Source organism: Pristiophorus japonicus, chromosome 8 (assembly GCF_044704955.1).
Source record: "Pristiophorus japonicus isolate sPriJap1 chromosome 8, sPriJap1.hap1, whole genome shotgun sequence".
NCBI classification, from domain to species: domain Eukaryota; kingdom Metazoa; phylum Chordata; class Chondrichthyes; family Pristiophoridae; genus Pristiophorus; species Pristiophorus japonicus.
This window is the reverse complement of record NC_091984.1, coordinates 117,420,858-117,446,628: the sequence shown is the minus strand read 5'-3', so window position 1 is coordinate 117,446,628 and position 25,771 is coordinate 117,420,858. Positions and strand designations below refer to the sequence as shown.

General features: G+C 45.3%; 1 protein-coding gene across 4 annotated transcripts in view; it reads right to left on the bottom strand.

Moving 5' to 3' along the window:
- LOC139268154 (eIF-2-alpha kinase GCN2-like) overlaps positions 1 to 25,771 on the bottom strand; it is a 126,567-nt gene that overhangs the window by 55,126 nt on the left and 45,670 nt on the right. For all 4 annotated transcript variants that reach the window (XM_070886194.1, XM_070886193.1, XM_070886196.1 and 1 more), the window contains exons 5-13: positions 24,809 to 24,871; positions 24,411 to 24,536; positions 22,048 to 22,149; positions 15,175 to 15,241; positions 14,235 to 14,323; positions 10,885 to 10,983; positions 9,861 to 9,938; positions 5,590 to 5,835; positions 272 to 356 (exon numbers count right to left, since the gene is read on the bottom strand). In XM_070886194.1, the coding sequence (XP_070742295.1) occupies positions 272 to 356; positions 5,590 to 5,835; positions 9,861 to 9,938; positions 10,885 to 10,983; positions 14,235 to 14,323; positions 15,175 to 15,241; positions 22,048 to 22,149; positions 24,411 to 24,536; positions 24,809 to 24,871 (955 nt within the window). The remainder of the gene's footprint in view (positions 1 to 271; positions 357 to 5,589; positions 5,836 to 9,860; positions 9,939 to 10,884; positions 10,984 to 14,234; positions 14,324 to 15,174; positions 15,242 to 22,047; positions 22,150 to 24,410; positions 24,537 to 24,808; positions 24,872 to 25,771) is intronic.

The window sequence follows — 25,771 nt, the reverse complement described above, 5'->3', positions numbered from 1 at the left end:
TTTTGAAAAAAAAAATCTGTTCTAAAATGAAACTATTCTAACTCACTAGAACTGGAGCAAACTAAATGCCGAGAATTGCAATTTCTAAGATGCACCATTCTAAACTAGTTGCTCCAAAAAATAGGAGCAACTCAGGCCGAAATTTGAGCCCATTGTGACAAGAATGATGCGATGCTCTCTTCCCACATCAAACCAAAGAAAAGTTTGCCAAACACTTTTTCCGAAGATGCAGCCCCTTTAACGAAATCAATAGTTGTATCAGACCACATACCATGCTTTTGAAATATCCGTCTCAGTTCTCTTTCAACAGATCGCCACGAGCTGGATGATGAAATGGTAAAGACTTGGTCCATGATCTGAAGCCAAAAATAAGACACCGTTGTGATCACTGGTTGCTGCAGATAACATCTGAAGAACGGAAATAGCTAGAATCTATTAACAAGGATGTGGTAACAGGGCACTTGGAAAATAAAAATAGGATTGGGTAGAGTCAACACAGATTTATGAAAGGGAAATCATGTTTGATGAATCTGTTAGGACTGGATTTTCGGCTTTGATGATTTTGAGGCGGTAATGGCGGCGTCGCGGTAAAGTTTGCACCTGAGAATGGTCTGTGCCTCAGTAAGTAAAATTGGGCAGCTGGGCAGCTGAGTCAGGGGGTACAGCGCTAAGGAAGGCATTTCACACCTCTCTTGGGTGCTAGCATGGGAAAATCCTGAGCTAAAGAGCCGGGACGGGAGCGCTCCGAGAGACGCCTGGGGAGAAAAAAAAACATTCCCAAAACATTGTCCACGCAACCACAACATAAATCGTAATAAAATTAAAAAGAATAAACAATCACACTTACCTTAGGACAGCATTACTTACCTCTTTGCTTTCCCAGGCAGTCTCTGCGGGATGCACGGGTCAGGCTGAAGTCAAAAAGCGCGTCGGTGTCACAAGCGGGTCGTTTCACACCAGCGCAGCTCTTCTGGGTGGTACTGCTCTGTGCTGCCGCAAAACCAGGCCCGTGGATCCCTGCGAGGCGCTGGAGGCTGATCGCCCGCCCAGAAGACCTCAACGCTGCCATTGTTGCCGCTCCGGGGCGAAAAACGGGAGGCAGATGACCAGAAAATCTGCCACATGGAGTTTTTTGAGGTTGTAACTAGTAGAATAGATAAGGGGGGAACCAGTAGATGTGGTGTATTTGGATTTTCAGAAGGCATTCGATAAGGTGCCACTCAAGCGGTTATTAAACAAAATGAGGGCTCATGGGATTGGGGGTAATATACTAGCATGGATTGAGGATTGGTTAACAGACAGAAAACAGGGAGTAGGAATAAATGGGTCATTTTCGGGTTGGCAGGCTGTAACTAGTGGGTTGCCACAAAGATCAGTGCTGGGGCCCCAGCTATTCACAATCTATATCAATGATTCGGATGATGGGACCAAATGTAATATATTCAAGTTTGCCGATGATACAAAGCTAGGTGGGAATGTAAGTTGTGAGGAGGATGCAAAGAGGCTTCAAGGGGATATAGACAGGCTAAGTGAGTGGGCAAGATCATGGCAAATGAAATATAATGTGGAAAAATGTGAAGTCATCCACTTTGGCAGGAAAAATAGAAAAGCAGAGTATTTTTTAAATGGTGAGAGATTAGGAAATGTTGGTATTCAGAGGGACCTGGGTGTCCTTGTACACGAAAGACTGAAAGTTAACATGCAATTAAGAAAGCAAATGGTATGTTGGCCTTTATTACAAGAGGATTTGAGTAAATGAGTAAAGACATCTTACTGCAATTATATAGGGCCCTGCTGAGACCGCACCTGTACAGTTTTGGTCTCCTTACCTAAGGAAGGATATATTTGCCATAGAAGGAGTGCAACGAAGGTTCACCAGACTGATTCCTGGGATGGGGGGGATTGTCCTATGTTAGAGAGATTGAGTAGACTGGGCCTATATTCTCTAGAGTTTAGAAGAATGAGATGTGATCTGTTTGAAACAAACAAAATTCTTACAGGGCTTGACAGGGTAGATACAGGGAGGATGTTTCCTCTGGCTGGGGAGTCTAGAACCAGGCTATCACAGTCTCAGAATAGGGGTCGGCCATTTAGGAGTGAGATGAGGAGAAACTTCTACATTCAGAGGTGGTGAATCTTTGGAATTCTCGAAGGGCTGTGGAGGTTCAGTTATTAAGTGTATTCAAGACAGAGATCAATAGACTTTTGGATATCAAGGGATTCAAGGGATATGGGGATAGTGCTGGGAAATGGAGTTGAGGTCGAAGATCAGCCATGATTTCATTGAATGGCGGAGCAAGCTCGAGGGGCCGAATGGACTACTCCTGCTCTTAATCTTACATTCTTATGAAGCATTTGTGTTTCCAATCGGGAACAGTCTTCCTGCATCTATCCAATCCCGTCAGAATTTTATATTTTCTGTGAGATCGCCTCTCATTCTTCTAAATTCCAGTGAATATAAGCCTAGTCGATCCAATCTTTCTTCATATGTCAGTCCTGCCAGGAATCAGTCTGGTGAACTTTCACTGCACTCCCTCAATAGCAAGAATGTCCTTCCTCAGATTAGGAGACGATCTCAAAGAAAATATAAAATTCTGACGGGATTGGATAGATGCAGGAAGGCTGTTCCCGATGTTGGGGAAGTCCAGAACCAGGGGTCACCAGGGGGTAAGACCTCCCTGTTCCTATACTCAAATCCTCTCGCTATGAAAGCCAACATGCCATTTGCGTTCCTCACCGCTTGCTGTACCTGCATGCCAACTTTCAATGACTGATGTACCATGACACCCAGGTCTCATTGCACCTCCCCTTTTCCTAATCTGTCACCATTCAGATAATATTCTGCCTTCCTGTTTTTGCCACCAAAATGGATAACCTCACATTTATCTACATTATACTGCATCTGCCATGCATTGGCCCACTCACCTAACCTGTCCAAGTCACCCTGCAGCCTCTTAGTATCCTCCTCACAGCTCACACCATCACCCAGCTTAGTGTCATCTGCAAACTTGGAGATATTACATTCAATTCCTTCGTCTAAATCATGAATGTATATTGTAAATATCTGGGGTCCCAGCACTGAACCTTGCGGTACCCCACTAGTCACTGCCTGCCATTTTGAAAAGGACCCGTTTATCCCGACTCTCTGACTTCCTGTCTGCCAACCAGTTCTCTATCCACATCAATACATTACCCCCAATACCATGTGCTTTAATTTTGCACACTAATCTCTTGTGTGGGACCTTGTCAAAAGCCTTTTGAAAGTCCACTGGTTCTCCCTTGTCCACTCTACTCGTTACATCCTCAAAAAATTCTCAAAGATTTGTCAAGCATGATTTCCCTTTCATAAATCCATGCCGACTTGGTCCGATCCTGTCACTGCTTTCCAAATGCGCTGCTATTACATCTTTATAATTGATTCCAACATTTTCTCCACTACCGATGTCAGGCTAACAGGTCTATAATTCTGTTTTCTCTCTCCCTCCTTTTGTAAAAAGTGGGGTTACATTAGCTACCCTCTAATCCACAGGAACTGATCCAGAGTCTATACAAAGTTGGAAAATAACCACCAATGCATCCACTATTTCTAGGGCCACTTCCTTAAGTACTCTGGGATGCAGACTATCAGGCCCTGGGGATTTATCGGCCTTCAATCCCATCAATTTCCCCAGCACAATTTGCTGACTAATAAGGATTTCCTTCAGTTCCTCCTTCTCGCTAGACCCTCGGTCACCTAGTATTTCCAGAAAGTTATTTGTGTCTTCCTTAGTGAAGACAGAACCAAAGTATTTGTTCAATTGGTCTGCCATTTCTTTGCTCCCCATTATAAATTCACCTGATTCTGACTGCAGGGGACCTACATTTGTCTTCACTAATCTTTTTCTCTTCACATATCTATAGAAGATTTTGCAGTCAGTTTTTATGTTCCCAGCAAGCTTACTCTCATACTCTATTTTCCCCTCCTAATTAAACCCTTTGTCCTCCTCTTCTGAATTCTAAATTTCTCCCAGTCCTCAGGTTTGCTGCTTTTTCTGGCCAATTTATATGCCTCTTCCTTGGATTTAACACTATCCTTAATTTCCCTTGTTAGCCACGGTTGAGCCACCTTCCCCGTTTTATTTTTACGCCAGAAATGTATGTACAATTGTTGAAGTTCATCCGTGTGATCTTCAAATGTCTGCCATTGCTTATCCACCGTCAACCTTTTAAGTATCATTCGGTAGTCTATCCTAGCCAATTCATGTCTCATTCCATCGAAGTTACCTTTCTTTAAGTTCAGGACTCTAGTCTCTGGATTGACTGTGTCACTCTCCATCTTAATGAAGAATTCTACCATATTATGGTCACTCTTCCCCAAGGGGCCTCGCACAACAAGATTGCTAATTAATCTTCACTCATTACACAACACCCAGTCTAGGATGGCCAGCTCTCTAGTTGGTTCCTCAACATATTGTTCCAGAAAACCATCCCTTATACACTCCAGGAAATCCTCCTCCACTATATTGCACCTCAATCTATATGTAGATTAAAGTCACCCATGATAACTGCTGTACTTGTATTGCACGCATCCCTAATTTCCTGTTTGATGCCATCCCCAACCTCACTACTACTGTTTGGTGGTCTGTACACAACTCCCACTAGCGTTTTCTGCCCTTTTGGTGTTCCGCAGCCCTAACTATACAAATTCCACATCATCCAAGCTAATGTCCTACCTTACTATTGCGTTAATCTCCTCTTTAACCAGCAATGCCACCCCACCTCCTTTTCCTTTCTGTCTATCCTTCCTGAATATTGAATACCCCTGGATGTTGAGTTCCCAGCCTTGGTCACCCTGGAGCCATGTCTCCGTAATCCCAATTACATCATATCCGTTAATAGCTGTCTGCGCAGTTAATTCATCCAGCTTATTACGAATGCTCCTCGCATTGAGGCACAGAGCCTTCAGGCTAATGGTTTTTAACACTCTCTTGGGGCGGTGGGGGGGGGCATTAATTTTAACCTAACTGGCTGGGCGGTGAAACCCATGGGATCGGGTGCAATACCGGGTTTACACCCTTCCTGATATCGCTCTCTATTGACTTCAATAGAACGCGTTATCGGGCGGGATTTAAAGCCTGCGTTGCACCCGATCCCGTCAGTTTCCCGAGGGGCGGGTAGGTTAAAATTGACCCCCATGGGGCCTCAATTATTTTAAAGACCTCAGTCAAATTCTATTTAGATTTTCATCTTTAAAAATAGACTGAATAAAAACGCATTACAAGCAATGTTCCCGTTAAACTGCGTGGCCGCACATCTGGAGGTCCTGCACAAGCCGATCACCGGCTTATTAATGGGACATTTTGCGCGTGTGCAAAGTTTCGAATGGGCCGTGCAGTCCGTTAAATTATTAGTGGGAACATTGGTTACAAGGAAAGGGCAGGGAAATGGGACGAGTTAGGTCCAGTTGAAGAGTTAGCACCAGCTCAGGCATGATGGACCAAATTCCCTTTCTTCTGTCCTGTAATTTCTATGATTCAGGAGTAAATAAAAAATCTTCACTTTGCAATATTGTATTATGTTAGCGTTCCATACTTAAGTTACTGAGAATACCTCACTAAGTGCATGATAGTAAGCAGATTCTTGATCCTTGGAGAATTTTCCAACAAGCCGTTCAAAAATCAATCTAATGGTTTCTCTGTGTGTGTCTTTATCTGGTGACGAGAGAGTTTGATTCAGTATTTCTTCCAGTCTCCTCCTTTCCTCAGGCAGAAGGCCCATATCCTTACTGTGAAGGATCTCCTCGGCACTGGGCCTTTTCAAAGGATCATCCTGCAACAACTCTCGACATGTCTGTAGCTGTAAAAGAAAAACACGTTTATATCTCGTATTTAACTAGCCACATTTCCGACATTGCAACAGTGACTACACTTCAAAAAAAAAAAGTACTTCATTGGCTGTAAAACGCTTTGGGATGTCAGTGGTCGTGAAATGCGCTATATAAACGCAAGTCTTTCTTTTAAAAAGAAAGAAAGACTTCCATTTAAATAACACCTTTCACAACCACCGGACATCTCAAAGCGCTTTACATCCACTGAAGTACATTTGGAGTGTAGTCACTCTGATAATGTGGGAAACGCGGCAGCCAACTTGCGCACATCAAACTCCTACAAACAGCAATGTGATAATGACCAGATAATCTGTTTTTCCTTATGTAGATTGAGGGATAAATATTGGCTAGGACACTAGGGATAACTCTCCAGCTCTTCTTCGAAATAGTGCCATGGGATCTTTTACATCCTCCTCAGCACTGCACTGGAGTGTCAGCCTAGATTTTTTTTTGTGTGTTCAAGTTCCTGGAGTGGTACTTGAACCCACAACCTTCTGACCCAGAGGCAAGTGTGCTACACACTGAGCCATAGCTAACACAATGCTGTAAAGTATATTGGAAACTAGAATCAAAGAAATCAGGTGGCTTTATTCAAAATCAATTCACATATCTGGCACTATTTCAAAGAAGAGCAGGTGTCCTGGCCAATATTTATCCCTCAACCAATAACACTTAAAAGCAGATTATCTGGTCATTATCTCATTGCTGTTTGTGTGAGCTTGCTGTGGGCAAATTGGCTGCCAAGTTTCCTACATTACAACAGTGACTACGTTTCAAAAGTACTTCATTGACTGCAAAGCACTTTGGGACATCCAGAGGTCGTGAAAGGTGCTATATAAATGCAAGTTCTTTCTTTCTTTTTACGATACATGCTAAGTTGAAATAAAGCAATCTGATTGCTTATAACTTTCTATGCTGGTACACATGACACTATAGTTCAAGATTAGCTGTTGCACCATACCATTCTAATGAGTCATCAAACTTGATGGAGGGTGAGACGTGCAGAGGACCAATTGAAAAGTTAATTTAATATTTTCCATAAGCTTCTATTTGAAGAAATATACCACGTTTGGAGTTCCTAAACATAACTTTAATTGCTTTAAAATTCAGCTATTTTAAAACCTTTATCCTAGCGATCAAACAAGTTCCAGGACACCACGGTGACTGGGTGACCCATCCCCCAATACCCCAACGACTATCAATATTGGTGATGTTGACCGAAGTCAGGAACTTGTCCATCTCCCTTTTGAATGTTTGCAGTGAATCCGCACTCGGTGAACCGGTCGGCTACTTTTTCCAGAGATCCACAACACTCTGTGAAAAGAAGTACCCCCGGACATCTAATCTAACTTATGGTCCTCCTTAACCTATCAAATAGCCTATCCACATATCCTTTCATTATTTTAAAAATCTAAGTCAAATCTCGCCAAGCCTACTGTGGCAACTAAGGACTTGTGAACTATGTACCAATCTAGTAACCTTTTTCTGAAACTTCTCCTCCATATCACTCACCACGAGAGGGGAACAAAACTGGACACAGTCTTTAAATGAGGCCAAACCACTGTCTTATATGAGGACAGTCAAGTCTTGTTTTTGTTTTGTATATAATCACCATGGTATTACATTCACAATCTCTACTTACTTTTACAATAACCTCATGGTACTGCTCATGGATTCTGATACTAGAACACCAAAGTTCTCCCGCTTACCAACCCTAAGCTCACAACCCCTGCATGGTGTACACATTTGTGGCATAAGCCCAACGACATGTGTAACACTATATTTACCTATATTAAGTGACATCTGCCAGATGTGAGCCCAGTCCCCCTCACATCTATATCTGCTTGCAATCTATTTTACTCATCTAAGGTCCTAACACTCGTATAAATCTTTGTATCACCCACGAACTTGCGAACAGTTCCGCCAATGCCTTCATCCAGATCGTTAATATAGATTATGAAAAGCACCGATCCCTGCGGATCTCCACTGGGGACTGGTCCCCATTAATAAGAATCTACGAGAATGCAATCTATTCCTTATCCAACTCAACAAATGCCCACTAATCCCACAAGACTCAGTCTTATTAAGTAGACTATTGTGTGGTGCCTTGCCAAAAGCCTTTTGAAAATCAAGGCATATAATGTGAACTGATCTACCTACAACCACCACCTAGTAAATTCCTTTAAAATTTCTCAAGTTGGTGAGGCAAGATATTGTCCATGTTGACACTCGCTGATAGTCCCTTCTCTGCTGAGGTGGTGGCACAGTATCTCTAAGATCCTTTGTACCAACTTGCCTATAACCAGGATCAAGCTAAGGGCCTGTAATTTGCCAATTCTGTAAATATTACTGAGGGATAAATGTTGATCAGGTCACCAGGAGAATACCGGATTCTTCTTCCCATAGTGCCATGGGGTATTTTGGGCCCAAGTTTCCACACGATAAAAAATGGGTGCCCCTCTGAGCTGGGCGCCTGTTTTTCGCGCCACAAAGTGCGCCTAAAAAAACCCTCCGTATTCTCCACCTCCCTGCAGGTCCTCTGGCCCTCGGCGCGGCGCACCATGAGCTGTAGGGGGCGGAGCTAGGACCCTGCGCCGAAAACAGTGCCGGGAGCTCTGCACATGCGTGCTACAGTGGGCACGCAAGTGCAGTAGCTCCAGGCGCCCGAAACTGTGTGGGAGGGGCCCGAAGCACGCAGCCCCTAGCCCTGGCCGAATGGCCTCACTGGGGCTGCGTGAATAAGGCTCCTCCCACGGCCAGCTCCTGCTTCCTGCCGACTCCCACTCCTGCTTCCCCCCCCCCTTGCCCCCCCGACCAGACCGGACCCGACTCGACCCGCCTGTCACTGCCGCTCCTGCTTCCCCGCCGCTCCTGCTTCAGCCCCGCCGCCCCCCCCCACCCTCCCGACCAGACCGGACCTGACTCGACCTGTCTGCGTCTGCCGCTCCCACTCCCACCCGACTCGACCCGACTCTACTCTCGCCCCCGGACTGGATCCGACCTGACCTCAACGTCCCCGACCTGACCTCCCTCCCTCCCTCCCTGACCTGACCTCCCTCCCTCCCTCCCTCCCCCTCCCTCTCTCCCTCCCTCCCCCTCCCTCTCTCCCTCCCTCCCCCTCCCCCTCCCTCTCTCCCTCCCCCTCCCCCTCCCTCTCTCCCCTCCCTCTCTCCCTCCCTCTCTCCCTCCCTCCCTCTCTCCCTCCCTCCCCCTCTCTCCCTCCCTCCCCCGCCGACCCAAACCGAACCTCTCTCCCCGACCCGACCCAACGCCACCTACCTCTGGTGCTGGGGACGGGCCCTGCCCGAAATCTCGGGCCCGGCCCGTTCAGCCTTCGGTCCCGACGGCAAACCGCTTCCTAAAGGCCTGCCTGAAGAACTTTCACACAGGTAGGAACATGGTTTATTTAATCTTTTCTTTGCTTATAAATGTTTATTCAGGTTGGATTTATTTGTATAATATTTGTATAAGTATAACTAAGGATTTATTGTAGAATTTAATGACTTCCCTTCCCCCCCTCCCCCCCCCACCTCGTTCCCTACGCCTAATTTGTAACCTGCGCCTGATTTTTTAATGTGTAGAACAGGTTTTTTCAGTTCTACAAAAATCTTCACTTGCTCCATTTTAAGTTAGTTTGGAGTACGTTTTCACTGTGGAAACTTTGAAATCAGGCGTCAGTGGCCGGACACGCCCCCTTTTGAAGAAAAAATCCTGTTCCAAAGTAGAACTGTTCTACCTGACTAGAACTGCAGAAAAAAAAATGTGGAGAATTGCGATTTCTAAGATAGTCCGTTCTCTACCAGTTGCTCCTAAAAATCAGGCGCAAATCATGTGGAAACTTGGGCCCATTATGTCTATCCGTGAGGGCAAATAGGTCCTCAATTTAATGTCTCATCTGAAAGACGGCATCTCCAAAAGTGCATCACTCCCTCAGTACTGTACATCAAGAATAACCTGTTGCTAAAGTTGAACCTTAAGCGGCTCAATAACTCACCAAGCTCAAGAATTCTGGGCGCAAAAGAAAGGCCTTTGTTTTGTCAACAAAGAGTTCATGTATGTAACATTGTGAGTTCTGCAAAGTAACGTGGAGATGTCAAAAGCATATTTTAATTTGGTTTTAAAAATGGAATCAGTCATTTTAATAATAACGATTTAGTTCACCTTTGTTGTTACTGCTATACCTTAAAAGAAAACCCAAGCATCTAAGTGTACACTATGCACCACAAAGGATCATTTGAATCCATGGAGGGCAAACGGAAGTGAAGGCTGTGGGAACCAGGGTTCACATTACCTGGGCATCTGACTATTCTTTCTGTCTGCGAGACCAGCACACAATGAGTTAAACGTTGAAACAGCTTTCTGCTGAGCAAGGATTGTAAATGGTGTAAGGGGATTTTAAAGCAACGATATCTTCACAGGAAAGTAAAATAGTAGAATGTGTAAGAGTCATTCACCATATCTGTAATGGTCTGCACTGTGTCAGCTTGGTCACTTGTGTTTAGGAGAATGGGACCTTTATGACACCAGGTCACTTGTGTTTATGGAAGTACATGCTTGTTTAGTTCATGCTGTTATTCTGTTGTCATTTGTATGTATCTTTGATGTACTGTGATTTATTGGTAGTATGCGTAGAATGTAAAGGTATAAGATTGCGAGAGAGTCTGTGTCGAGCAGCTCATACTGGAATCATGAGAGTATGATGTATCAAGAGCACACACTGGAATAGTGAAGTGTGGTGTCTCAGCTGTTCGCTCATACTGGCGTGGGGTAGCATGGAAAGATCCGTGCACTCATACACTTCTGCATTTGTGGATTGTATAAGGTTTCAATAAAGACCTGATCCTGCATTACTGCAACTGAGTGTGCAATCTGGCTTTTAAAGTAACAAGACGAAAAAGAACAAGAAAGCAGTCCAACAAAGGCCAGTGCTTTCCCAAAACGGGCAAACCAAATTCAACATCTTTTTACAAGAGTCCAAGAGTCATTTAGTCACTGCTTAGGGTAAGTAAAATTCTTACACATTGTCCAATCCGATCCCTCCACTTCTGACGTTCTTGTGCTGTGCACTGAAACAGCATGTCCAAGATTACCATTCCGAAGCTGTACATATCAGCCTTCTGCGGGAAGGAAGCACAGAAATGGCTGCATTATCTTCACATTAATCCCCTTCCGACCTTTCATTTTAAGGCTGAACAAAGCATGAATGACAATACCAAGCAAAAGAACGTGATAACATTGTTCTACAGGGTAAGTCATCAGCCCAGGCAGTGAAATCGCAGGATCGCAGCGCAGCCAGCTTGGTGCTTACCAAAGTCATATGAGCCAAACCTGCCAGATTCGGTGATGTTGGTCTAATTAATGATGCTAAGCAAACGCTCCACCTGGAATGGGCCGGCCATCAAGAGCTTAGCTGTTAAAGGTGTCCCTTATTTTTTTACTGGGTATAAACCCGCAAAGGGCTGGCTGAGGACACAGAGGCACTTCCTTTTGTGAAGCAGCTTTGGAGGTATTTGAGGAAAACTTGCAACAGAGAAGGGTTGCCCTTTTTGGAACCACGGCATGTCCTCCACAGACAAGCTCCAACCCATCTGCTTGACTTTAGGTGGCAGATAGAATCAATGTCACACCCAACTACCGAAGCACTTGCAAGCAGCTGAGGAAAATGTTTAACAGCTTGACGAAGTCTATCACGCTAAGGCTAGCTGATTTTTCATTCTGTCAAACAGACGGGCAAATTATGAATGCCACAAAAGGCGTCCTCTCATCATGAAAGAAGCTAACTGTTAGCGTTAGTGTTTTCTTAGAAGAATCACTCAACACTCAGAGTTGGTTCCAATGCTGATGCGGCTTTTATTACGCTCAGCGGGGAGGAAAAACTCAGGACCGTATCCAGGTTTCTCTCCACAGAACAAAGGGTTACATGCACCTTTATATGTTTCACAACAGTTACAAAACAGTTTACTACAGCTACACAGCCCATCACGGCTGGACACAAGCCAATCACAACGATTATAGATTACATATAGGTTCTTTTAACCCAATAGAATTCCCCTAGTATCCAGGGAACCATATGTTCGGTTATTGTCAGCTTGGGCTGATCGATGACTTTATAGGTTCTCTCCCTAGTTCTTTCATCTGGGAGAAATAATTGGTTTATAACCTTGTTTACAGGAGATGGTTTCCCTCTTATCTTTCTTCCTGGGGAATTAATTGGTTTATGACCTTGTTCACAGGAGATGGTTTCCTTCTTATCTCTGTCTTCCCGCATCCCACGCATTCCTACAGTGGGCCTCACAGGGTTATTGCTTGGTCATTGAACGTTCAACAGTTCACAGCTTGACTACCTGATTTCCCATCATGCCTGGGCAGCCATTTTATGTGCGTGTCCATTTTAAGCTTATGTGAGTTTTGATATATCTAGCAGGTGCCTAATGCCTAGTATTCTGCTATATTCTAAAGGTGCCTACCTCCTACAACACTAACTATTTACAAAACATCGTTCCAAGCTACCCGTGCATCCTCATATAGCATCTTTACTGCCACTCCAAACTGGAAGTGTAGTTGCATTACTTTTTGGAAAGGTGAGTCCACAAAGTAACCTTTCCAAAGAATCTACCTGCAAGCTGCACGTTCAATGACTCCAACTTAAGCTGGGATGCAGGATGGACATTTGGGTCTCACTCCTTATCCACTCTTCAAACTTTGAACAGCTAAATACTAACGGTTGGATTTTCGAATGTGTCTGCCTCTGTTTTCGCCTTGGAGGGGCGGCAATGGCGGCGGTGAGCTATTCTGGGCGGACGGCCAGCTTCCAACGCCCGCGGAGGTTTTCAGGGTCAGTTTCGGTGCGGCGCAGAGCCGGAAGAGGCGAGCCGGTGTGCAACGCCCCTGGTTGTGACACCGGCTTGCTTTTTTGAATGCCGCCCGACCTGTAGCACCCCACAGCGCGCCCTGCTGGAACCGCCTGGAAACGGGTGGTCCGACCTACACCGGCTGCAGTGAGGTAAGTAATGTCCACCTCAGGTAAGTGTGATTGTTCTTTTATTTTTTTTTGCGATTTATGTTGTGGTGGCGTGGGCTATATATTGGGAATGTTGTTGGTGCGTTTTTTTCCAGCTTTTTTTTTCCCAGGCTGCTCTCAGAGCGCTCCCGGGCCAGCTGTTTAGCTCAGGATTTTCGCATGCTCCACCAGCCTAGAACCCTAAGGTGTACAACACCTCACTTTGTGCTCCGCCCCACACTCAGGGCCAGCTGCCCAATTTTGATGGCTGTGGTGCAAACTGTTCCCGGGTGCAAACTTTACCGCCCCAAAATCAGCAAAGTCGAAAATCCAGCCCTAATTCTCTGCTTCATAGAGGGCAGTCTATGAATGCACTTTTCACAGATATTCCCATGCCTGGATCGACTGTGTGGATGAGTAAGATCTGCTTCTGCTACAAACAAAACCTGCCCAGGAGTTCCCTCCTTTCATCCTCTTCTTCCAAATAACACACAAGAAAGAGAGTATCACCACTGGAGCTCACCTATCCAGAATGTTTATTGGAACAATGATAAATCCTGCTGCCAAAAGTCTGGGGCAAAACAAAATGCTGGAAAACAATACTGACCAATTCAATCGGTCGTAAACCCAAAGTTCAAGTTTATTATCATGCACTCAAAATAAGCTGTTGCCCCTTGGAATTGAGAGTTCCTCGGCCCAGACTGTGCCTGACCTCAACCGACCATCCCATGTCACTTCCCCCAGTCATACAGAACAGAAAATCTATGCTTGTATCCGGAGCTTGTACAATTGTGCAATGGCCACCCCATGTTAAAAGAATCCACGCACAGGCATCTTCCATTCTTCAGAATGTAGTTCGGGACCTAGAATGTCAGATCCCTCATTGAAACACCGGTGAACTCATCCCTTTTTGGTGTGGAAGCAGGTCATCTTCGATACGAGGGACTGCCTAATACTAGATAATGGGGTCTCAACCCTACTCTTCAAAAGAGTGGTACAATTTTAGAAACCTCGGGGGTAATTTTAAGCCAACACGCCCGACAGGAAACTAATGGGATCAGATCAGTTAACCATTTAACAACCCGCTCGATTATATTTCCCAATGAAGTCAATGGAGTGTAAAATTGGACAATGTCTAAAACAGACCACTGATCCAATCCCATCAGTTTCCTGCTGGACGGGTTAGGTTAAAATGACCCCCTCCCCCGCCCAAGCAAAACCTTGCAGAACTCAACACAGGGAAGTAATAACGATTGTTAAAAATGACAGTCAAGACTGGGTTTTCAAGTTCAACCCCCATTGTGACACCTGTAAAGGAACACGTCTATGAAACAATGCAGATGGAACGTACACATAGAAAGTACATACCGAGTCATACATGGCTTTGTGCTGGTTTGTTCTGACTTCTGGAGCCAGGTACCCATGTGTTCCAATGTTCGCTGTGAGTTTCTCACTGCCTAATGAAGAAAGCATTATTAAGGGTTGCAATGAGGCAAATGATACAATTTGGATTGTATGGTATCTAAAATATCTTTTATGTAGAAATAGATTTAGTGTGATCAATGAAACATAATCCGCAGTTATATAATCCAAGCATTCCAACTTTTATATTGTATGTGAAAAAATATACCATATTTGAGAATATTTTTTAGCCTTAAATATAGTTTGCTGTACTAGTGCAAAACTTAACATACAAGTCTAAATAAAATGTGAATATTTTATACTGAATTAGTAAACTTTCTATTTATATGTTGCATACAAGTCACCACCGACTTTCGTCTCTAAATACACAGGAGCGCCTTATACACCAGATTTTACAGGATTCATCAAAGGTAAGCTTCTAGAAATGAAGGGCTCAATTTTCCCCAAAGCTTTTTTTTGGTGTACTTGAAGAGTTATGCCCGTTTTTTGGGGGCCCAAGTACGCCAAAAAAAAAGTTCCAAGTTTCCCCGTTTGATTTCTTCATTTTGGCGTGGCCTAACCTGTCCTTTAGTTTTGGGGGTGGAGTCTTGATCTGCGCCAAAAAGATCGGATTGCCACTGTCACCAGGGACACAATGCGGGCTGAGGCTGCAAAGATACAGCCAGCTCGCGACACATTAAAACACATTGCAGCAACTTAAAAACACATTAAAGTACATTGCAGCAATTTACCTCCAATTATTAAAGTCCCCACAGCCACCCCCTCCCGGATGCCGGTGCCAATCCCTGCCCCTATCCCAGGCCGACGGGCCTCCCAGTCTGCTCCCTCGTACCTAGCCCTGGTTATTTTTACAAACAAATGAACAGCGACAGATTTCACACATCACCTGCACTCAGCTCGATTTGTACATCCATTTCGTTCTTACGGGTGAAAGCTTTGTGTTCTGCGCATCCCTGAAACATGGAACACAATGAATTCTAATCAACAATTCCGTTTGTGCACAAAGAAAATAACACTGATGTTATGTCTTTAATACCCTTATGAATGACTCCACAAGGTCTAGTATTGTACTTGAGCTGTTGTGACCTTAGTCCCATTTATTGTAACTCCAGAAGCACACGCATGGTGAGCAGCCTTTTATACTGGGCTCTGCACACCTATGCAGGTGACCCTCAGGACTCCCACCGCAGGGCCCTTATGTGACTATACAGTTAGTATTCATGGTCTACATACATGACATCACTTCCCCCCCCCCAAGTCTTTAATGCAAATTGACTCGTACATTGATGGTGACCTGGGCTTTGCTTTTCCTGGTTGACCATTGAAGAGTCACTTCTAGCTTGGGTGGGTTGGTGGTGAGATTTGTTGCCAGTGGAGGTCCCCGTGGTTTCTGGTTGTGAGTCCATGACTACTCCATTCTCCCCCCCACACAGAGATCAGGCTAATGGCCCGTTACATGCAAGTTGCATTCAAGTTCATCACATGGGTTTTACATTTACATCTTGATACATTTGTTGGGTGGATTACAGTTGTGTTTCTTTTTGTGAGGTACATTTACATGATCAGTGCAGGTATATCAGTACAGGTACACAAGGACAGTCTAGTTCCAGCACGGCCGGATGAGATCCGGGTCGTCTGGTGGCGGCGCAGTGCCCCATGCTAGTGGGTCTGTGGGCGAGGTGAGCTCATTTTGCTCGAGTTGCCGGAGCTCAGGGCTCTTGCCGTTACTCCTAGTGTCAGGCAGGTCCAAAGACAGCTGATGTGTCTGTGACCTCCCTGTCCTTTTCGTCTGCACAGTGTCGCTGCTGCTCGCTGGGAAGCAGTCTGAGCGAGTGAGCGTTTCGTCTAAGCGACGGTGGGGTTGCCTTGTCTTGTCTAGCAGTTCGCAGGGGACTGCTGACTCGCTTTCCCTGAGGGCACCGTTGTGAGCACTCTCTAGTTTGGGATCCTGGCTGGTCCAGGTCCCATTCGGAGGAGCCATTGTGGGTGACCCTTCGCTCTTGGGCATTGCCATGGTGACGAGTGGGTTTGTGGGCTCCGCTCTTTCCACCCGGGTGGTGGGCGACGGTAGCCGACTGCGAGCATAGGTGCAGTTTACTGTTTCTGGCCCGTGACGGTTCATGCCATCGGGTGCCTGCAATGTTAAACCGATCTGAGGCAGGGTATTACTACCGGTGCCTCTCCTCTCCGGGGATCGTTTACTCTGCTGCTTGTCTACTTCTGTCAGCTGTGGGGACACTTTATGATGAATCGTTCTGGTACCGGGGGTGCAGGCTACAGCATTGGGTAGCTCGCTGGACCTGTATACGACCGCTAGATGTTCGCCCGCTACATTGGCTGATTACAATTTGCACCCAACATCGTTCAACAACATTTTGCTCGTTACAGCTGGACTTTTGCATTGGTTACCAATTTCAAGCAGTTCATTCAAAAATGGCGGGTTGCTGGCCTCGTTTAAAATGGCCTTACTACTTTTACCCCAATCGTCTTCCTTGCGTGGAACTACGTGTCGTTGCTCCATTAGCGCCACCTCGTGGTTTGGATGCCATCTTTTCCCTGTCCATGATGTTGACTGCCGCGATCTTCTTTCACAGAGATTCTGCCACTGAAGCTTGGAAGGCATCCTCGGATCCAATCTTCCTCCCCAGGTGTCCTGCCATTGAAACCGTGAAGGTGCGTTCAGGTCGTCTCGGCCGGATCATCGCCACACAGTCGTGATGAGCGGTCTGTGCCTCGGGGGCTGTGCAGATTTGCTCTCCGGTGCCTGGTCCAACCGATGGTAGGGGCTTGCCTCTGAGCACGGGGGATGTCGATCGCTGGAGGGATGAAGTCTTCGCAGTTCCAATGAATCTTCCCTATCCATCTTCTTCCAAGTAGGATTGGTCCATCACCTGAAACAATCCACAATGGTAAATTGTGCACCGCGCCATCATGGGATACACTTACCACCAACTGATATCAGTTCCTTTCCCTGAACCGAGACCAGTTTGGGTCGTTCAGCTTGATCGTTCCATAACCTCTCAAAGGCTTCCTGGCTCATTACTGACTGACTCGCCCCCGTGTCCACTTCCATGAAGACTGGAACGCCATTTATCTCGACTTCCATTATCACTGGAGGGCAATCTGTGGTGCAGGTATATACTCCATACACTTCGTCCTGGGACTCAGTTGCTTTTCTAGCCATCGCCTCGTAATCCGTGCTGGATTCACAGCCATCTGCTGACTCCTCTTCCACATGGTGAGTCACAGCTGGAGGTGGCTCTTTGTGCTGCAGCCTTTGCACACATAGGGCCCAAATTTCCCCAACCCCTTTTTTCGGCACACTCTCCCGAGATGCGCCGACTTTGTGCGCTGGAAACGGCGCCGAAAAACTTACTCACGATTCTGGCCGCTCTGCTGTGTGTACCTCCTGGCGCGATGCTCCTCGTGGAGTGGGGGGCGGAGCTACAGCCCTGCATTGAAAACAGTGCCGGCAGCTACGCATATGCGCAGTAGAGCGATCGCGCATGTGCAGTAGCTCCGTCCCATGTTAGTGATGATGATGCCTGCAGAATGCGTCCAGCCCCTATCCCAGGCCGAATGGCCTGCCGCACAGGCCGGCCGCTGAGGGCTGCAAGAAACAGGTTGGTGCGACTGAGTTTTGATCGGGGCGAGAGAGGGGGCAGAGGTTGGTCATCTTTGGCTGCAGTCTAATGGTTTGGACTGAGCATAGCTTGTCGTGTAGCGACATCGCTTGCCATGCTGGGCTGGCTTTGTGTTCGTTTGGTTGGGTGGTGGTCGTGTCATGTTAAAGAAGCACATATACAATGACAGCCATGTGCTTAACCTACATCCCATCCTGTGTATCAATAAATAACCAGCAACATGCAGTTAGGTTGTATTACAAATAATTTATGTGTGAAGCTCTTTGAAGATGTCAGTGGGCAAAAAGGGAAAAATGGAAAATGGGCAAAAAGGGAAAAAATTCCGCCTGAAAAGGGTTGAAAGTCGGTGGGGCGGCAGCCGCGTTCTCCCTCCCCTATCCCAGGCCGAAGGTAGGATTTACTTCAGCTCTTTATTTGTTAATTTTGTTAATTTAATTATTTACCTCAGTTCTTTAGTTTTTATTGAATGGTTATTACTGCTTGTGCTTTGTTTGGTGCTTGGTGGTGCTTGAAATGTTGTTTATGTGCAGGGTTCCTTCTGTTTTTTTATTTTTTATTTATTGATTGTTTATTACTTTGGTCTTGGTGCTTTAGGTGCAGGATTGCTTCTATTTTATTTGTTAATTAATTGCTTATTACTTTTTGAAAACATAGAAAAAACATAGAAAACAGGTGCAGGAGTAGGCCATTCGGCCCTTTGAGCCTGCACCACCATTCAATAAGATCATGGCTGATCATGTGCTTTGTTTGGTGCTTGGTGCTGCTTGAAAAGTAGTTACTTGCACTGATTCCTTAACTGTAAGTAAGGTCTTTCTGTGCGGACAAAAGTGAACACATACGCTGCCCTAAGTTAGTTTAGTACAACTTTTTTCTGGCCAAATTGGCATAAATGGTTTAAGTGGCTGGGAACACCCCTTTTTGAAAAAAACACTGACCTAACAAAAAACCTAACTAACTCACTTACACTGGTGCAAATTAAATGGCCATATTTACAACTTAAAAGATACACCAGAAAAATCAAGTTACACCAAAAAAAACGGTGCATCTCATGGGGAAATTTGGGCCCATAGTCTCTGAACCGACACTGATGAGCCCTGTGATTACCTTCGCAACGCCAGCATGGTGCTACTCGACTTACTTTTGCACCCCTCGGCGGACTCTGAGTTAAAAGACTCGGGGGCCTGTACACTTTGCCCTGGGCAGATTCACGTTCAACAGTGCTGCCTGTGAAAGGTGCCATTCTATTTACAGTACTTGCCGAGTTTGAATCCTGAGAGTGAGTCATCATCTGCTTGGAGCTGCAGCTTGAGGTCATGAACGCCCGGCTGATGCTGATGGCCTTTTGCAGAGTGACAGTGGTTTCGGCAGACAGTAGCCTGTGAAGAAAGGCCACATGACCGATGCCAATTACGAAGATGTCCCGCAACGCATCAGCAAGGGATGCGCCGAATTCACACGGTCCTGCCAGCCTCCTGAGGCCGGCAGCGTACTTGGCGATTTCCTGGCCCTCGGGGCGGCCTCAGGAGGCTGGCAGTACGTGTGAATTCGGCGCATCCCTTGCTGATGCGTTGCGGGACATCTTCGTAATAATCGTGTATAAAATCGATGCCTGGCCGTGAGGATGCTCTCCTTTGGTTTGAGTTGGTCCCGAATTGGCACTTTCAGCTCCTCATATGACTTGGTTGTTGTTTTCTCTGGTGCAAGCAAGTCCCTGACGTGGCCATAGACCGTGGGCCCACAACTGGTCAACAGGATAGCTCTGCGCTTATCTGCCAGTGTGGCTAGATCATCACCTACCAGGTCGTTTGCTACGAAATATTGGTCGAGCTGCTCCATAAAGGCTTCCCAATCTTCACCCTCTGAGAACTTTTCTAATGCACCAACGTTAGTCATTTTTGCATGAAAGTTCGTAATCTCGTCGCCAGTTGTTATGTCTTTAATACTCTTATGAATGACTCCACGAGGTCTAGTATTGTACTTGAGCTGTTGTGACCTTAGTCCCATTTATTGTAACTCCAGAGTGAGGCACATGCATGATGGGCAGCCTTTTATACTGGGCCCTGCAAACCTATGCAGGTGATCCTCAGGTCTCCCACCGCAGTGCCCTCTGGTGGCACACCTTATGTTAGTATACATGGTCTACATACATGACAACTGAAATAACCAAGCTCTTCTTTCACCCAACTTCACTTATGTTCTGCAGACCATTGCTCAGCGCTGAAGGTTTCCTTGATTAAACTGCAGATCGTGTAAGTTTGTAGGAGTTAGTGGATGGACTCTGATCTAAATGGCTCAAAACATTGCAGGCTGTGGAGTGAGATAATACAACAGTACCAGTGCACATTGACCATATTCCTAACAGCAATATAAGTGAGCAGTCTCAGTTATATTGCTCAACCTCATCATCATTTCATGAGGGAGTGCAGTGTTCTATTGATTATCGGCCTCTGACTGCTCATGAAATTTCCGGTCAATCACTCGCCACAACTGAAGGCTTAGCTGACTCATTTCAACCACTAGAACCTAGATTATAGAACAAAGGGTAACTCGGCTCTGTTCAATTTGAGGGCCCGAAATTGATGCTCTCACCGCCGACTGCCGCCCACTGTCGCCGACATTTCTCCTCGGGTTCCGCCCAGTTTCGATCTGGTCTGGAGCGGGCGGGAGGGGAGAGCCGTCGGGAACCACCCGCTGACGTCAGCGGATGGCCGAGTGGCATAAGTGGATTCCCGCCCACCGAGATGCCAGATTAGAACGGGCAGGAGTCGGCACCAGAACAGGGGTGGACTGCTGCGAGGAGGCTGTTCTATCCCCGACGGTAGGTATGAAGAGCTGGAAAAAAAAAGGTGAGTAAACATTTTTTTCTTTTTTTCTTTTCAGGGACTTACCTGTATGGTTATTCCAATGTTTTTTTTTAATGCTTTTCCTTTGCAGGTCTTCGACCCTCCGTGGGCCCGACTCCATCCTCGGCGGCACTTGGGCGACAAGTGCCTTTGTCGCCAAGATTAGGATCTCCCGCTGGCTGCCGCCCAGAATGGCGGCGTAAATCCCTCATTTGCTGCCCGCCGCCCTTTAAAGGACCTTTTTGATGAAAACCCCGTCAGGTACCTCGCCAGCCATCAGCGGTCCTTTGGGTGGCACTTGGGCGGGCGGGGGCCTTCACCAAATTCAGGCCCTGAGTTCCTAAAATTATACGATGGAGTTGCACAATGGCTGCAGTTCCACTCCAATCAATGTGGTACATGACCACCTTTCTAAAGGCTTGCACAAGTGACACCAAACATTGTAGCGATGAGACAAAAGCAAAATTCTGCCGATGCTGGAATCTGAAATAAAAACAGAAAATGCTGGTAATCTCAGCAGGTCAGGCAGCATCTGTGGAGAGAAACAGAGTTAACGATTCAGGTCGATGACCCTTCGTCAGAACTGGCAACGGTTCGAAATGTAACAGATTATTAAGGAAGTGCGGGGGCACTGAAAGGGGAGGGGAAGAAAGAACAAAAGGGAAGGTCTGTGATAGGGTGGAAGACAGGAGAGATTTGAGAGACAAAAGAGATGATGGGCTAAATTGAGCTGATAATGGCACAAGTTAGGAAACAAAAGGTGAGATAGGTGTGAATGGCGGAATAATTACCAGCTGCCGTGGGAAACAGAGAGAAAAAAATAAATAAAAAGGGGGGGTGCATTTCTGTAAAAAAAAGGGAGGAAAGGGAACAAAGTATGGGCAGAGGTTATGGTCTGAAATTGCTGAATTCGATGTTAAGTCCAGAAGGCTGTAAAGTGCCTAAACGAAAGATGAGCTTCATTGGATACAGTATATTGTATTGATGAGGGCTTGTCGGTTTTATACAGTATATCTTGCATCACTGCAGTGCAGGAAACAGCACCGCATTGACACAAGATCTGCAGTATATGGGAGGCATCAGTGAACCACGGTTCAGTACAAGATGTTCATGCTTCAAGGGCTGTACCCTTAATTATAATAGCAAAATGTACTGTAAAGGTTCCACAATTTCTAAAAGGAACATGACAGAATAGTTGCACCGTATGAAAATCAAGTCAAATGGGTGGAAATGTAAATCTTTTAAATATACTCATACACCAAGACACATTACCTGAGATGCACAGAATCTGGACAAACCAAAATCTCCAATTTTCACACTTCCATATTGGTCAATAAATATATTTCCAGGCTTCAGATCTCGATGTATAACACCCTTTTGAAATAAGAAAATACATGTCGTGTTCAACCCACAAAATATATCTGAAAGCAACTGTATATTCTACCAATAGAATCTCACTATCACAGCTCCAATAGAGTTTTAAAATGAGGACTGGCGTTAGATACTTAATTACATGTTTATATATATTGGAAATGAAAGGACATGCACTTTTCACATGCCCAAGGCATCCCAAAGTACTGTACAAACGATGCAGTACTTTTGAAGTAGTCACTGTATTTATGTAGGCAAATGCGGCAGCCATTTTGCGCACGGCAAGATCCCACAAACAGCAGTGAGATAAACGACTAGATAATCTGTACTAGTGGTGTTGGCTGAGGGCTGAATGATAGCCACAACACCAGGAGAACTCCCCTGCTCTTCTTTGAATAGTGCCACGGGCTCTTTAGCGTCAACTAAAGAGGGCAGACCGGGCCTCTGTTTAATGACTTATCCACAAGATGGCATCTCCGACAGTGCCACAGTCCCTCCGTACTGCACGAGAATGTCACCCTAAATTAGATGATCAAGTCTCTGGAGTGAGGCTCGAACTCATGACTTTCTCTCAGAGACAAGAGTGCTACCACTAAGCTTAAGCAGGCATTCAAACTGGTTGTGTTGGGATTGATATTTCATGGTGTAGTGTAGAAGCAGAGCAATGTATTACACACCAGCACAGCAAGTCAGGCACAGTCCAATGCAGCACATAACTAGAATATGGAGGAGGAATGTCATTCAGCCCATCTTAACTCATCCTTCCAGATTCTTATAGGCCTCCCATCAGAGCATCCAAGTATTTTGCCAATGATTCCAGAGATTTTGCCTCCACTGTGCTACCCAGATGCCCATCCTATGTGCTAATCATTTGATATGTGAAGAAGAATTTCTTAAATTTGCTTTTTTACTGCTGTGAACCCGTGTCCCTTTGTCCTACGCTCATGTTTTACTCTGATGTCATTTTCTGGAGAAATTACATAAACTAGGCTTGTATTCACTGGAATCCCTGGTTAACGGGTGCTTCGATAGAGTTTTTTAGGATCTTGAAAGTAATTGATAGAATAGATACAGAGAAACGTTATCTGCTGGTCGGGGAGTCGAGGGCAAGGGGACATTGCTATAAAATCAGAGCCAGGTCATTCAGAAGAGAAGTCAGGAAACACTTCTTCATGCAAAAGATAGTAGAAGTGTAAAACTATCTCCAACAAAAGGCAGTAGATAACTCAATGAATAATTTTAAATTGGAGATCAATAGATAATGCTAGCCAAGGGTATTAAGCGATATGAAGCCGATGCGGGTAAATGGAGTTAGGATAAAGATCAGCCATGATCTCAATGAATGGTGGAACAGATTCGAGGGCCTGAATGGCCTGCTCCTGTTCCTATCTATCATCAGTAAGTACCCCAAGGTTAACATCCTGGAGGTCACCATTGACCAGAAGCTTAATTAGACCATTCACATCAACACTGTGGCGACAAGAAAATGGCAGAGGCTGGGTACTCAGCAACAAATGGTTCATCTGCTGACCCCTCAAACCTTCTCCACCATCTACGAGCTTCAAATCAGAACTGTGATGGAATATTCATCACTTGCCTGAATGAGTGTAGCTGCAGCAACATTCAAGAAGCTCAACACCATCCAGGCCAAAGCAGTCTATTTGATCGACGCCCCTGCCACTGAACTCAATAACCACCCCTTCCACCACTGACACACAGTGGCTGCAGTACGTTCGATGTACAGGATGCAACCATCAATCTTAATTTCAACAGCACCTCTAAGCCCCGAGACCTCTGCCACTGAGACTGCCAAGAGCAGCAACTTCATGGAACACCATCACCTGCAGGTTCCTCTCCAAGTCACACACCATCCTGAAGTGGACGTATATCACCCTTCCTTCATCAGCACTGGGTCAATAATCAACAAAATGTAAGAAAGCTAATCAAGATATATTCCCAAATATTGCATTGAAACCTCAAAAAAGGACTGCTCTTCCCCTCCATCATTCATTGTTATCTACCACTGTATTGATTCTGTCAAAGATACTCTGAAACCATTTGCTGCAAGTGAATGAGAAAGGCCTTAGTTTAATTCCTTTCTACTGCTCTTGAAAAAGACCTTCAGTTCACGTGCTGCCTCTCTCTGTGTGCCTGGAAGATTGCCAGGAAATTGTCAGCAAGAACACACAGTTACCATTCCATAATCACAGCATTTTTAAATACCATGTTAACATGGTTTTCGGTATAATATTAAGCCAAAGTACCTGACTGTGTATGTATCTCAAACCTTGAAGCATCTCCTTGACGATTTTCAAACAGCTTTTGAAGTTGTTGCATGTGTGGGAGTGAATTTCTATCCATTTTTCAAGTGTCGTCTTGCAAAAATCCATCTGAATCAGGCATCGATGAGAAACATTTAAAAAAATCAAAATCATATTTTCATTTGAACTTATAGATGGAGCAACTTTCACAGATTCTGCTTATACATAAAATAGCAAGACAGAATTGACATTGCTGGAACTAAGGAAGGAATAGGTGTACAAGAAAGTCTTTAGCCAATGTCTAGCTATTGGCCGCCAAAGTCTCGCAAGATTCCTCCACAAAGCCTGAAGTGTACATCGAAAATCCAGAGAAACAGAAGGCTCATTTTGTTGCTCCTTACCTTAATGAAAAGAAACTGAAGCTTCTTCAAATGTTCTTTTCCATCAAAGTGCTTTAGAGAATTCTGGTAGAATAAGACAGAGACTCACATACCGTGAAATAAATCCCCAAACTTTTATGCAGTACAAGTGTTTGATGTACAGTACAACAATCAGGAATGCAGTCATCCATTTTTTCTCCCTCCAAATAGTTCAGAAGAGCCCCTAATACTTGTATTGGGATGACAGATTTGTCATGTATCTTACATTATTATATATAACTGTATCCTAACATGCTATACATGACTGTAATAAGATATGACCTGTAACCACCAGCATACCTTACCACCAGGGGTGCACTTGCAAGAGACAGGTATATAAGGACAGGTCTCAGGCAAGTGCAGCATTCCAGAGCTGAGAAATAAAGATGCAGGTACAGAGTGACCTTGACTTCACTACATGCCTCGTGTGAATCTGTACTGAGGGGACAGGACTTTACAGTGGCGACGGGTTACGGGATTACAGAATCCACAGAATGGCGAACAACGGATCAGATGAAAAGAACAATGCGGGAGACAATTGGAAGGACTTTATAGAAAGGCTCCAGCAAAGCTTTGTAACCAAAGACTGGTTAGGCGACGATAAGGCAGACAAGAGAAGAGCCCATCTCTTGACCAGCTGTGGCTCGAAAACATACGCTTTAATGAAGGATCTGTTGGCACCCGAGAAACCAGCAAGCAAGTCGTTTGAAGAATTGAGCACACTGGTAAGAGACCACCTGAAGCCAGCGAGCAACCTACACATGGCCAGACACAGGTTCTATAACTACAGGCGCCGTGTGGGCCAGAGCATACCCGATTTCGTGGCGGAACTTCGGAGGTTGGCTAGTTTATGTGAGTTCTCCGATGAACTGAGGAGAGAAATGCTGAGAGACTTTTTCATTGAAGGAATAGGCCACGCAGGCATATTCCGAAAGCTCATAAAGA